The sequence below is a fragment of the Engraulis encrasicolus genome, chromosome 9, assembly GCF_034702125.1.
Source record: "Engraulis encrasicolus isolate BLACKSEA-1 chromosome 9, IST_EnEncr_1.0, whole genome shotgun sequence".
NCBI classification, from domain to species: Eukaryota; Metazoa; Chordata; class Actinopteri; order Clupeiformes; family Engraulidae; genus Engraulis; species Engraulis encrasicolus.
Genome location: NC_085865.1, coordinates 54,246,947 through 54,260,383, shown reverse-complemented (window position 1 = coordinate 54,260,383; position 13,437 = coordinate 54,246,947). Strand labels below are relative to the sequence as shown.

The 13,437-nt window shown below is 43.4% G+C and overlaps 1 protein-coding gene and 1 long non-coding RNA gene across 3 annotated transcripts in view; both read right to left on the bottom strand.

The window, feature by feature from the left end:
* sorl1 (sortilin-related receptor, L(DLR class) A repeats containing) overlaps window positions 1-13,437 on the bottom strand; it is a 102,783-nt gene that overhangs the window by 44,942 nt on the left and 44,404 nt on the right. The window contains exons 16-19 of the mRNA XM_063207424.1: window positions 12,071-12,156; window positions 9,671-9,843; window positions 9,265-9,396; window positions 7,667-7,758 (exon numbers count right to left, since the gene is read on the bottom strand). Coding sequence (XP_063063494.1) covers window positions 7,667-7,758; window positions 9,265-9,396; window positions 9,671-9,843; window positions 12,071-12,156 — 483 coding nt within the window. The remainder of the gene's footprint in view (window positions 1-7,666; window positions 7,759-9,264; window positions 9,397-9,670; window positions 9,844-12,070; window positions 12,157-13,437) is intronic.
* Window positions 2,347-5,020, bottom strand: LOC134455231 (uncharacterized). Of its 2 annotated transcripts, none has more exons than XR_010036079.1 (3): window positions 4,926-5,020; window positions 3,937-4,238; window positions 2,347-3,808 (listed from the first exon to the last, which is right to left on the bottom strand). It is a non-coding gene; the product is annotated as an uncharacterized LOC134455231 (long non-coding RNA). The 2 variants fall into 2 exon arrangements; XR_010036080.1 differs by having other exon boundaries at window positions 4,110-4,238.

Sequence of the window (13,437 nt, the reverse complement as noted above, 5' to 3'; positions counted from 1 at the left end):
TCCACAAGTCCTTCATATCAGCTCATATTCCGTTGGACCTGTAAACCACCATGGATTGCAAAAATATTTTGCATGTGTTATTTGTACATGCAGTGGAACACTTTTATCACCCAGACAGATCAATAGGCTGAAAAAGCGTTTTTTTGATGCACCCTAGTGTTGCTACACCTTCAGAGTATTACAGGTATTGGTTACAGTCCCTGGAGCAGTGTGCAGGGTTCATACACTTTTTCACCAATTTTTTTCCAGGACTTTTCCATGACTTTTCCAAAACCTTTTTCTGAATTTCCAGGACCGAAAAACCAATGACCAATCGCGCGGGGGGTGGGGGCGTATTAGGCTATATTACAGGCTATATTATGTAGCCTATATTATAAATATGTAATTACTGTATATATTTATACTATAGACTATGGCATATTATATTATATATTACATAGCCTATATTACAAATATGTAAACAATAAACATATTCATACTATAGGTTATCTTTTACTACAAGCTATAAGCAACCATTATACTTCATGTTGTATTACATTAATTCTGCTATTATTCACCAATGTTATATAATTCGCTTGTCTAATGTACAGTCAGAAATGAAAATGAATAGGCCTAGTCCAGCCTATAGCAAATTAGGTCGTGAAATCATCATGAAGACACATTTGTATCAACATGCTCTCTATGGAGATGGATAATGCTCATCCTGCCCAAGTAAGAAATCATAGGCCTGCCTACTACACCTGCCTAAGCACAACAGTCCAAAGCTCCTGTAAGAATGATAATGTTGTCATTTGTTGTGGTCGTTGCTGGAGCAAAAAAAAAAAAGAGAGAGAGACTGCACTGTTCGTGGCATAGTTCTAGTCTGACGCCCACTCAAGGAGATGCTAGGGTGAGTTTCATTTTGTGTTACAACGATCTGACCGATTTGAAAACAAAGCCACAGATGACTTTTTCAAACTCTAGTCACACTGCCGTTTATACCGTATTTCAAAACAGGCGCGTCATGCAGACATTGGTAATCGTTTGGCTCGCGGTCAGCTGCACATAGACTACTGTACGGATTTCATGTAATCTTTCAGCACACTGGACAAGTTCACTCGCAGGCAGCAGGTGCATTGCTTATCAATATCAAAATCTCGGGGCTTACCGAAAGCATAAAGGTTCGCTTGGTGCCCTATCTGGCAAATTAAACCAAGACCAAACAGGTCTTAGAATTGTATTCCTTTTGGCATTAGCTACGTTTCAGTGGAACCGCTAAATATTTTAAAACGCGTTTAACTGCTAACCTGTTAGTAGCTGAGGAGGTAACCGCCTGCTGTATCTTGCCCTTCAGGTGGCTAACAAGTGCCGCTGCTTCGCCCATATCGGACGGACAGCAATCACAACTTTCGTCCTCTCGGCCATTGTTGTTCATCTTTTCAGAAAGTTAAGCCGCGCATGTTGAAGTAACACTTCGCGACATGCTGCAATATCGTACAGAACCACATTTCTTTTCTAGGATTAGAGCTATGATCACCTCTCACCACCACGCACACACTACATCTAGCTCGCGCGTTACGAGGCGGGTTGCCAGGTGTGACTGATTTATAGCGCCAAAAACGCTTGAAACCCGCCTGGAGCCATGCGTTATTTGAAACCCACTCAATTTGGCAACACATGGTTAGGCAGACGCAGCCTGCACTAGACAACATTTCCACGAGAACTCGGACATTTAGATTTTATTAGCGACAGGTAACAGTAATTCGGACATTCTAACCCGGAAGTGCGCGTATTTTTTGTAGTTTTTACCTTTAAAACTACAAAATTTGGTACCACCGGGTCACCATTAGTACTTCCGGTTTATATCACTGAAAAGACGAGACTCCCGTCTTCAAAACAAGCCGCGACTCATCCATTTCTGAACGGTGTAGCTAATCTTTCGACTGATTATTTGCGACAAATGTTATATTTATGTGAAACACAAGTTTCTACTTAACGTTCTAAAAGGGACAACAGTTATTCGGACACCTCTATTAAAGTGCAATTTATACAGAGACCACATATTTATAACTATTTTCACGAAGTAGCTAATGTTTGTGTATTTGTTAGCTGTGAATCTGACCCGCCAATACGCGGTTTTAACCGGTAATTAAATACTAAATATCTTTTAAAAATTGTCTCAGCACATTGTTTGTATGGATTAACCTCATTATTAACTTAAAACGGGAAGCCACTTTCATGCTAACGTCTCCATTACATGCTAACTGGCCGATGCCGTTGTTATAACGTTTAATTAAAAGTTAGCAAACATTGGTAGTTGTGTAATATTTTGATAACTTTCAAGTTAAGTTACAATAATACGTTTTAGACCGCTAAACAGATCAAGGGGGGGAGAGGGTTACTCAGTGGCCGCGTCCGCCATGTTCTTACCAGGCTATGTAAACAAAAGGGGCGCAAGCCATAACCTCCACATGGACCGTAAAAAGCCTAGAAAAGTCTTCGATATCACTTGTGCACTTACTTTCATCCTCTGTCCTTGTTAACTTGGGTAAAGACAGTTTTATACTGGACATTACTTTACATTTCAAATACAAACGTGGTGTAACTGGGTAAGCCTCGTGGAACATGAGGAAATGGGCCTGCATCATACTTGGTTCAAGTGTTTTTTTTTTTCCTATGAAGATCACATTTGAATTTAATTGACTTGCACCACATGTCGGCAAGACCAACAGCACATAGCCTACAGGTCCTTCACACCAGCACAGTATGCCACCTAGTGGCATAAGAGGACAACATACAGGTAAACTAGATTGACGATGAATGAGTCCCTTTGAAAACTAGGATAGAGAAAATGCAACACAAAAATATGTGCAAAAATAATCACATGTATTTTATTAGAGGGTACAACTGTAATACAACGAGGAGCCCCAGCCCTCTCTTTTGGGAGATAGACGTAATGCACAAGGTGCCTTTTGGTTCTCTTGTGTTGCCCGGTGTCTGCGCCGCCGCCCTTGAATGCCGAGCTCCCTGCTGTCTGGTGGCTGCGATGATGTTGGTGATGATGCTGGGGATCAGCAGCAATGGTGGTGGTGGTCAAGGACAAGGTGGTCAAGGACACATTACTGTATTGGCCTAGTGGCTTTAGGCACATAGGTTTTCAAATGCATCCATGTGTTACAGTTACAGGCCCCAGACGGAAACATCATTGTCTGTAATATGCCACAGGGCCCCCAAAGCATAAGACTATGCAATTGTATCCTTGCTATCAACAAAAGGCCCCTCATTTAGGCCATTTACCATTTACCATATTAATCCCTGAAAACATGGATTATGCAAGTCTATTGATGTCTGAATGGGCCCTTCAATTATATAGCATGAGTTATGAAATGCCTGTAGTTCGTAATACAGTATTACGGGAATAAATGTAATACATGTGTACATGAAAAAATGTAAACATAGCGTACTACATGTAAAGCATACTACATACAATATTGCCCTGTACTGTAATGCAATACCAAGACAGTATTGCAGTTCTGCAGAGAATGGCTTTGTCATGTAAGACCAATACCAACAATGATGGTGATGGAGACAGGGCCTGTGATGGAGGCTTATGGAGGAGGCAGGTGATCAAGGCGTCGAGACCCCTGGGCCATCAGGTGATGCTGGTGGTCGTGCTGGCTTCTTCTGCAACGTCGCAGGTGGAATCAGCAGTGGTGATCCATGGTTAAGTGTAGGATACAGCGCTGGTGGCATCAGTGTTAGAGGGGCTGCACAGACTGGAGGCAACACAGGTGTCTTCAGGCGAAGTGGTTGGGAGCTGGTGATGACCCTTGGTGAACAGAATACAAAAAACAGAGACAGTGGATGAAATTACCATATCAATGTTTCCATCTGCAGTTAATGCAGACTATTTGTCTTGTTCATTCCAGTATGCATCAGTCAATTTGTAGTTCTGACCTGCGTTATTGCATATTCAGCAGCATACTGTCTTGAAGTCAGTGTTGGCGTGAGGGCTCTGTGCCTGCTGCAACGTGACCTTCAACGCAGATGTGAAGTGCTTCCCAATAATGAGGTTACCTCTCACCATCCCAAGGTATCTTGCCATAACTGAATGTAGCTTTGGCGGTAACCTGCTGTGCATAACAAAGTCCTCCTCTCTCTCTTCACTGCTTGGTGAGACCTGGTGGAGGTTGCCCCCTCCTGTCTACAGGGTCCTCTCCATCTCCCATCTCCTGGCTGTGTCAAGTGCAAGGCAATTTCTAACAAAGACAAGTGTACAAACATCTGTTAATATAACATCATCATCAACATTATGAAAGGACGTTGGATACGCTGTGAAAATAAATGTAAAAACTATACCCTAACCTTAGTTTAATGTCTTACCATTCACTGATTGCAGAGAGCCTAGCCACGCCATGAAGTGGCAAGATATTTTTTTTTGTTCACAAGAGGCTTAAGTACAAATGAAAAAATCTACGCACTTATGGTCAGTGCAAAATAGCTACATACAAGTTGCAAGCTTTCTTTCTGGGAAACCTTCATCTTACGTATGTTTTCAAATTGTAATTTGGGTTAATGTACTAGTTTAGTGACAAGGAACTGTAAGCTAGTCTGCTAACAAACCGAGACATTTCTACTAGCATGCTACGCTACTTGTAAGCAGTGGTAAAACATTTTTTATTTACTATATGGCGGGGAAACCCCACTTGAGCCAAATTCATTATGTCCTGAAACGGACTTAGGTGTATAGCTGTGAATTACAACTCTTGAACGGACAAGAAACACTTCGGCAAACTATTGGCTAGCTGGCTACGAGACAACGCTAGTTCAGCGTGTCGTGTGACACGTTCATTGAAAAATATTCCTGCGGCGTAACATTAAAAAGTCCGTTGATTTCAGTTTAACAAGTAAAACATATATTCAGAAAGTAAATTCAATATGTTTACCTGACATTTCCTTCGGTTACGCGGATAAATTGTCCTCACAAGACATCGCTACAGGACTACAAATCATTCCCCATTTTTTTTCTGAAGGAGGTCAAAGGCTCACCCGGAAGTTGTTAGGACATGTCCGTTGTTGAAAGGAGGTGTTGCCAAACTAAATTTCTCTCAACCACCACGGTGTGTCGCCAAAGTCCTTCCAAACGAAGTGTCGAATGAAGAAGACAGCACAGGATTTCCCAGGGCAATTACGTTTTTATACTTCCAAGCTCATAATTTGCGATATTTATGCAATAAGTCGAGCGTCCGTATTACTGTTCCCCACGCAAGGCTTCAATTAAATTATAGAACGTTGAGAAACGGCGGTCCGAATTACTGTTACCTCCTATTACGCCGTGGCATCAACTTCATAAAGATAATTGATGAAACACAGGATGGATTTCCATGACTTTTCCAAAACTTTTGACCAAAAATACGTTTTCCATAACTTTTCCAGGCCTGGAAATTTGAATTTTCAAATTCCATAACTTTTCCAGGTTTTTCATGACCGTACGAACCCTGAGTGTGGCGATGCTCAAGGGCGCTTCACCAATGGAGGGAGGAATGGAGTGGCAAGGGTGGGGATAGAACCTGCAATCCTGTGATTTACAGTCCAATTTCCTAACCATTACATCATCACTGTCCCATATATCTAGTTAACCCAGAAAGACATGGCCCCTGTCATGAAGTGGCTGTTACAATAACCACTGGCGGAATGGTGTGCATACGGGGCTACATGAGGGGCTAATTATTTAAACACTTCATTTGCATCAGTCTGGTTTGTAACGTGAATGTTGAGCCTCTTCAGAATATGACATGCTAGGGGTGCAGTGGCTCAGCGCCACAGGGGAGTTCACCCGAGTTCATTATCCCCAATCCTTTCCGCATCTCTCTCTCCCCCCACTCGCTTCTTGTGTCTTTCTAACTATACTATCTGAATAATAAAGGTGTGAAAGCCCCACAAAAAAAGAATATGGCACGCCATTAAGTGGGCAGGGTTATGAAAGGAGGGGGTCAGGGCCATGGAAATAAGAGTCAGGCTAATCTCATTGACCTCCGTCTTCAATTTTTACACAAAGATGGCGACTCAAGGAGACTTTGAGACACAAATCGCCAGGTAAATGTAATTTATTTCAAGTGATTTTTACATCATCTTTGCTTTTTATGTAGTGGTTCTGCGCAAGTCCCTAGCGAAAAAAAGAAAACCGCTGCCTAGAATTAAACTAAACTAAACTAAACTAATTTGAATCTACTATATGAATCATGTCACCAACTGACGTCTTGTACCCCGGTTGTCACAACTCTGAATTCCATGGCTCCGTCGGTCCACCCAGAGGGATATTAAAAACAAACTTCAGTTTGTCTTGATTCTAATGTGGTCAATAGACAATCTCTGGTGAAGAGATGAGTGGTAGGGGCCATGGTGGTGTCCAGAGCATTAGGCTGGGAAGAGACCAGTGACACTTCCTGAGGATATTTATATCTAAGTTGTTTATTTATTTGTCTTGTTTGTAATGTAGACACAGGATTTCCTCAAACCTCAGCCAATGAAGCTGTGTGAAGGGAAGGAGAGCATCAAGCTGAACTAAAGATAGTTATTTGTGAACTAAATTAAGTATATTGAACTCATTCCACATACAGTATTTCATATTGATTCAATACACTGAGACCAGAACGCGATAAGTGAGTACGTTCATAAAATGCACAAATGATGGGGCGCTGAACGGGAGGGTTGGATGGGTGAGTGGGTGGGGGTGGGGAATTGGGGGTTGGCATCCCGGAGTTGTTTTGCGTTTATGCAAATGCAGTGAGGAAGTGGCTCTGGGGCAAATGCTGAAGCGCCATAACAAACACAGCAGGCAGGCAGGAGTGGAGGATCATGCTCTCAGCTTTCCACAGCGTTGTTTAGAACCATTTGATGACAACATTTTAACAATTCAAATGAGGAGGTGAACACAAACATCTGTGCCTTCCTTTAAAAAGAAGAAGAAAGAAGAAACCATGCACACTAACACAATAGCTCGCCCGATCTATATGTGTATTCTCAAGGGACCGTAGTGAGAGTGTAGAAAAGACAGGAATGTAAATGTATTCAACTACTAAGGGACGTACTGTAGTCACAGGCAATCGGGTGAGATAAGATTAAACCAAGATTATACCAAATGTATAGGAATACCAAATGTATAGGAATTTCACACTTAATGGCCAATTTCTGAGATACCCACTATCAAATAGTAATATGAGTGAAGAGTTGTGTTGACTGCGCAGGTGGACAGCCCAGGTTCAGAATGTTGAAATGTATTTATATACATATATTGAGATGGATGGATGGATGGATACTGAGAAATAAAGCTAAAAAACGAATTTCTGAAACCATCTGTGTTGGGATCACAGGCAGAAGGAACAGTGTACATGGCAAAACTGGTTTTATTTACTCTGTGAGCTGGTTTGTTCAGTCAAGATACAAGTGTTGGGATCCCGTGAAGGAGGAATACACACAAAATGACCGTTATTTACTCTCTCAAGCCAGCTTGTTCAGTTAGGATGTAGTGACGGCAATGTGTGCTACTGCAGTGTAATGCATCTTTGTCCAGGTAGCACTGTACTGTATTCCCTTCCCTCTGCAACCCCCCCTGCAGGACCTTCACTACCCCCCAGTTTGGAAACCACTGATGTAGCGCAAAGTGTGCTACTGCAGTGCAACGTACCTTTGTCCAGGTAGCACTGTTAAAGCCCGGGGATGTTCCAGCACAGAGGAGTTCAGCAGAGTACGTCTCAGGTCACCATCGGGGTTTGATACCTACAAATACACACAGAAACACACAGACACAATTACATACACCCACAGACACAGACACAGACACAGACACCGACACAGACACAGACACAAACACACCCACACAGTTGTTGCAAGCAAGTCTGGCTCTTTTCAAAAGCAAAATGATAATGAGGAAGCTGGAGATGGGCCTGGGTCATGTACAGTTCAAACATCACACTGTGTTCCTGTGTGGAAGCTTTCTTTTTTTTTTTAAAGCCCTGGGCAAGGAGAATATGTTTGCCAGCATTGGTGTGTGTGATTGTCTCTGCTTGGTCGGTTGTCTGCTGGCAACTTCATTCCAAACATTCTCAATAGATTTTGCCGTTTTCAGGGAAGGATGGAATTTTATAAAAGTCTGTGATGAGGAACAAGATCAACACAGACTTCTGCTTTCATTGACCGATTGACACCTCTGCTTCCGCATTTCTGAGAAGCATTTTGCTGATGTGGCGATTTCTGCATAAATATGTATTGCGCATCATGATACCAACTAAGACACCACATTCTGCTTCAGTAAAGGTCCAAAAAGCACCTCGAAAAAATCCTGACTAAAAAGACAGACAAAAAGGCGCTATGATTGGTCGTCTCGCTACTTCCTTGTTCTTGTGGCAGCGCAATGCCGGTAGTTTGCGCGAGCAAAGTTGTATTCTGTTATATTAATGTCTTGTGTGGAAATGTGTGTAAATACACGAAGCTACAAGCTAATTAACAAACAATGCATCTTGGCACAATGCCTGCAGTTTTACTACTGTAGCCTGTTCCTCCACCGAATGATAACACATATCGGCAGAGTCAACTGTTTACATGCTTGCATTTTCTGTACGTGAAAACAGACTGGGTATGTCAAATAATGGTACCAGTACATTGCCTTTGCAGTTTGTGTGAAAAATACTTAGCTAACTGGGCTAGAAAGCAACATTGCTTAATAATGACCACAGTGCTTGCAATGTAGTGAAGGTAATCGCGCTATTTCAAATGTGGCTCGCGAAGAGACCTCGGGCGCAGATGCATGAAGGCAAAGTTGGTTCGTGGCCACTCCCAAGCGACTTTTGACACGCGCAGTTGCTGAAGTCTAATCTTTTTTTTTAAAGTATTTTTTTGGGGCTTTTCAGCCTTTATTGGTTTTTGTGAGACAGGACAGTGGAGGAGAGACAGGAAGTGAGCTGGGAGAGAGAGATGGGGAAGGACCGGCAAAGGACCCGGACTGGGAATCGAACCCGGGTTGGCCAAGTGGTAAACGTGTGCCCTACCATATCAGCCACGGTAGGGCCGTTGCTGAAGTCTAATCTGCCCTTTATGTTTGTATATTCACTGACGCAGAGACACTTCTGAACTAATGAGAACATTGTGTGCTTGTTTACATACGTGTGTGTGTGTGTGTGTGTGTTTGGTCTCAGTTACGCTCCACTCGATCTTCTGTGTGCCAGCGTCCACCCAGAAGAGCAGCATGTTAGGGACTGTGAGTGTGTGTGTCTGTGTTGGTCTAACCTCAATCTTCTGTGCACCGGCGTCCACCCAGAAGAGCAGCTGGCTGACGGGGTCAAAGGTCAGGGCCTCAACATTCTGAAGGCCCCTCCTGACGATCACCTCCTGGCCAGTGCTCCCGTTCAGACACAGACGCTGAGGGGACAAGACAAGCAGACCACAGGTCACACTGATGATGAGGGGACAAGACAAGCAGACCACAGGTCACACTGATGATGAGGGGAAAAGCAGACCACAGGTCACACTGATGAGGGTTGGGCAGAGAGCATTCATTTTCATTTTTCATTCATCCTTTATTTAGGCAGGATTGTCCCATTGAGAAGTTTGCGCACGCACGCACGCCACACGAACGCACGCACGAACGCACACACACACACACGAACGCACACACACACACACACACACACACCTGTATGATGTCCAGTGAGATGTCAGCCCAGTAGACACAGTTGCGCTCATAATCAAAGTCCAGAGCCACGGCCTCGCGCAGGCCAGAGAGAGGCAGACGCTGGTCAGTGCCTGTCGCCAGGTCATAGCGGTGGATAGAGCTACGCACCGCATACAGGATGAACTCATTACTCTCTGATGGAGAGAGAGAGAGAGAGAGAGAGAGAGAGAGAGAGAGAGAGAGAGAGAGAGAGAGAGAGAGAGAGAGAGAGAGAGAGAAATAGCAGAGCGGTAGAGTGAATGAGAAAAGAGAGGGTGAGAGGAGAGAAAGAAAGAGTGACAGAGGGAATGACAGCGAGAGAGAGAGAGAGAGAGAGAGAGAGAGAGAGAGAGAGAGAGAGAGAGAGAGAGAGAGAGAGAGAGAGAGAAATGGGGAAATGGGGAAATGGCAAAAGACGGGGGGATAAACTCATTAGTCTCTAATAGGCAGACAGAGATGCACAGACAGAGACAGAAAAGTACATAACATTCTTTGCTATCGGACAACAGGGATGCGATCACTTACTGTATGCACTCAGCACTGAGTACTTTACAAGCGACAAAAACAAAGACATAAAAGTATCTGCACCTAAGGCACAGAAGGAAGCAGAACGTGTTGAAGAGGCTTAGCCATCAACAAATTCAGAATTTTCTTCTTCTTCTTCTACTTCTTCTTCTTCTTCTTCTCCTTCAAAAAAGAGGAAACTGTGGCACCCCGGTTTCATTATTTTTAATTATTTAAGGCAACAATAAGACCAATAGAAGCTTTTCAAGCTTCAAGTCTTAGTCGGGGTCCTGAGCTATTACCAGAATTGTCTTCATTTGCCCATGGCGTGACATTCAAATGCAAATTGACGAGCTCAATTGAAAAGAATCAGGAAGGAGAACTCGGGCCTTAATTAAGTTAGAGCCACAACAGAAGAGGGGGAGCTACCGCACACGCTCGGACTTGTCCTTGCCTGCCCTCTCGAGATTCCATACGGCATGCCCAAATCACTAATGCAACACCAAGGGTACCTTTGCTCGGTGTGTGTGCGTGTGTGTGTGTGTGTGTGTGTGTGTGTGTGTGTGTGTGTGTGTAAACTATATTATCGCTTTAGGGAATTTCATGTAGTCAAACACTCATATTCATGTGTGCGTGTGTGTGTGTGTGTGTGTGTGAGAGAGAGAGCGAGTTTGAGAAGAGCAAACATCGATTTCTGTTTGAACTGATAATGACACAGGAACCACACTTAACCACAGGTCAGTGCACTTAACACTTCTCGCACTGTATGCAACTCCAGCAGACGTGTAGGTGGATAAACGACCAGAGCCAAAGATATAGCCAAGGCCAAAGACGACTATTTCCTTACTTCTTACAAGAATAGTTTGTTGATGTGGTGTTCTTCTCCGTGAATTCATTACTACATGCAATATCAGCAATGTTATTATTTCCAAAGATAGGAGCTCTTTAAAACTTTTCTCCACTAGTACTTGTGTGGCTAAGGTCCTAAACTTAACACCTAGCAACCAAGCGTTTGCACTCTAGGCAAATCCAGCAGAGGACTAGGGTAGGTGGATAAAGGACACCCAAAGCATTGGCCAAGGTGGGCCAGATGCAGAGCCAAAGAGACAGCCACTGCCAAAGAGGAAGCCGACATAAAAAAGAAGTCACCCCCCTTTTTGAAGAGGCTTTCAAATCATGGGCGGCGAACCCATTTGTTGATTAAGAATCAAACTTGAAAAGTTTGGAGGACTTAAGTGTCAAACCTTTGGGTTTTAATCATAGTGGTAGAGCACAAGACTCTTTATTCACAGCAAACCTGGCAGCCATTATGTGTACATAGACCTGAGCAATGTAAATGAATGGAGATGATGGGGCTCACCTCTGTCCAAACATGGCATCTAGCCATTATGCTACCAAATGATGGAACCAGATTCCCTGTTCAAATTAGAACTGCCGCAACAGTATCAAAGTAATTAAAAACAGCTTTATTTTCATCTGCCTTTGGTCAAGGTTAGTACTCTACTCTCTATAATACTTCCTGAACTTATCTCTTCTCTTTCTTTCGTCTAACAACTCTTTCTTTCGTGCTTAACAAATCCTATTTCCATTATGTATGCCAAAGTGGAATGTCATGATGCTATACAGTATAACGCGATTGGATTGGTGCCTTTGTACAGTTTGGCAGGTGATTGGCTCTTGGCAGCCTGAGTATAGTAAGTGGGATATCTGCAGGCACTGGCCATTTCAGCAGTACCGTACGCGTCCCCATGCATTACCATGAACGATTGCTCCAACTCAAGTAAGAAAGCCTCCCTGTGGCTGTGTGTGTGTGTGTGTGTGTACATGCGTGTGCACACGCCTGTGTGCGTACGCATGTGTGTATGTGTGCGTGCTCACCTCCCACGGGGCAGGGCAGCATCTCCCCCTCTAGTCTCTCCTCCACGTCTCCCCCACTGCAGCTGTCCCCAGACACCTTGCGGTACCTGGAAATAACACACAACAACAAAATCCCTTACTTTTAACAAGCACACACCCCTACATGCACACCGACACACACCTACACAGATACCCTGTTAAGCGACCTTGGGTGCTTTGAAAGGCACTACGTATATAAAACTCAAGTGTTCTTCCTAACCAATTATGCCACACAGCTGCCCCATCTCTAGTCCTGCATAGCACTGCTGTAGAGGTGAGGGCTGCAAATTAACACCATCACACCCATGAGCAAAGGCCAACTATATGGGCAATCTGGATTCAGAGGCTATGTACAATGCAGTGCCATATATTCCACATGTAAATACAAGTATTAACTGTCCAAATCAGAAACAGTAGAAAGAACCTATAAAATCTTTGTCCAAATGTCCTTATTGGTAACAGCTAAAACCAGGTCTTAAGGGATATGTGGAACTGGATTGTAGCTTCTGAACCCAGGTTGCCCATCACTGTCAAATGCTTACACTTCCCCAGCAGATATTGTTAGAGAGGTGAGGACTTGTTTGTGTTAAGCGTGCTCTGAACAGTGACCAAGGAGGCTTTTCCCTGTCTACAAGGCCAATCCTAAGGCTTTATCAAATCTAGCCCTCTTTGTTACAACTAAGCCATAGATAAGCTCTGTCTTTGTAGAAACACACTCCTCTAATCTCATCTATGGTGAAGAAGAATGAGGAGAGTGAGGAAGACTCTCAAGGTTGTCATCTCAAGGTGGATTATGAGGTGATGAATTGAAGCTCAGTCGGTTAAGATATAAAATTAATTTGTTTTTCTTATGAATGTTGAGAGCAGGCTATACTGTCGGTGTGGCAGCAGTGGAGAGGTCAATATCTCCATGAACACATGAATTCCTTCAGTATCAATAATGTATATCTACAAACACCACGACTAACATTTCGCATTTTGTCCTCTTACCCTCTAAGCTTTTACCACAGTGTTTTTTTTAACACGTGTTTTCTCTAAACATCAATTCCAAGCACTAAAATAAAGATATATCCTCCCACTCTCCAAGGCGCCAGACTACTAAGACCACAGACTCCCATGATAAGGTCAAGATTAGCCGCCCGAAGGGATCAAGTCAACAGCTCAATCTCACCATACAGCTGCGAACACTACACACGCTTCATTTAATGACTTCACAGCAGCTGTTACTTGAATAAGAGAAGATAGCAGACCCATCCCTAGTGATTAATTAAAGACCATAATATTGCTGATGCTTTGCTTACGTACGTACATGCCCAGTCAGTCACAGACAGTATAGCCTCCAGATGCTA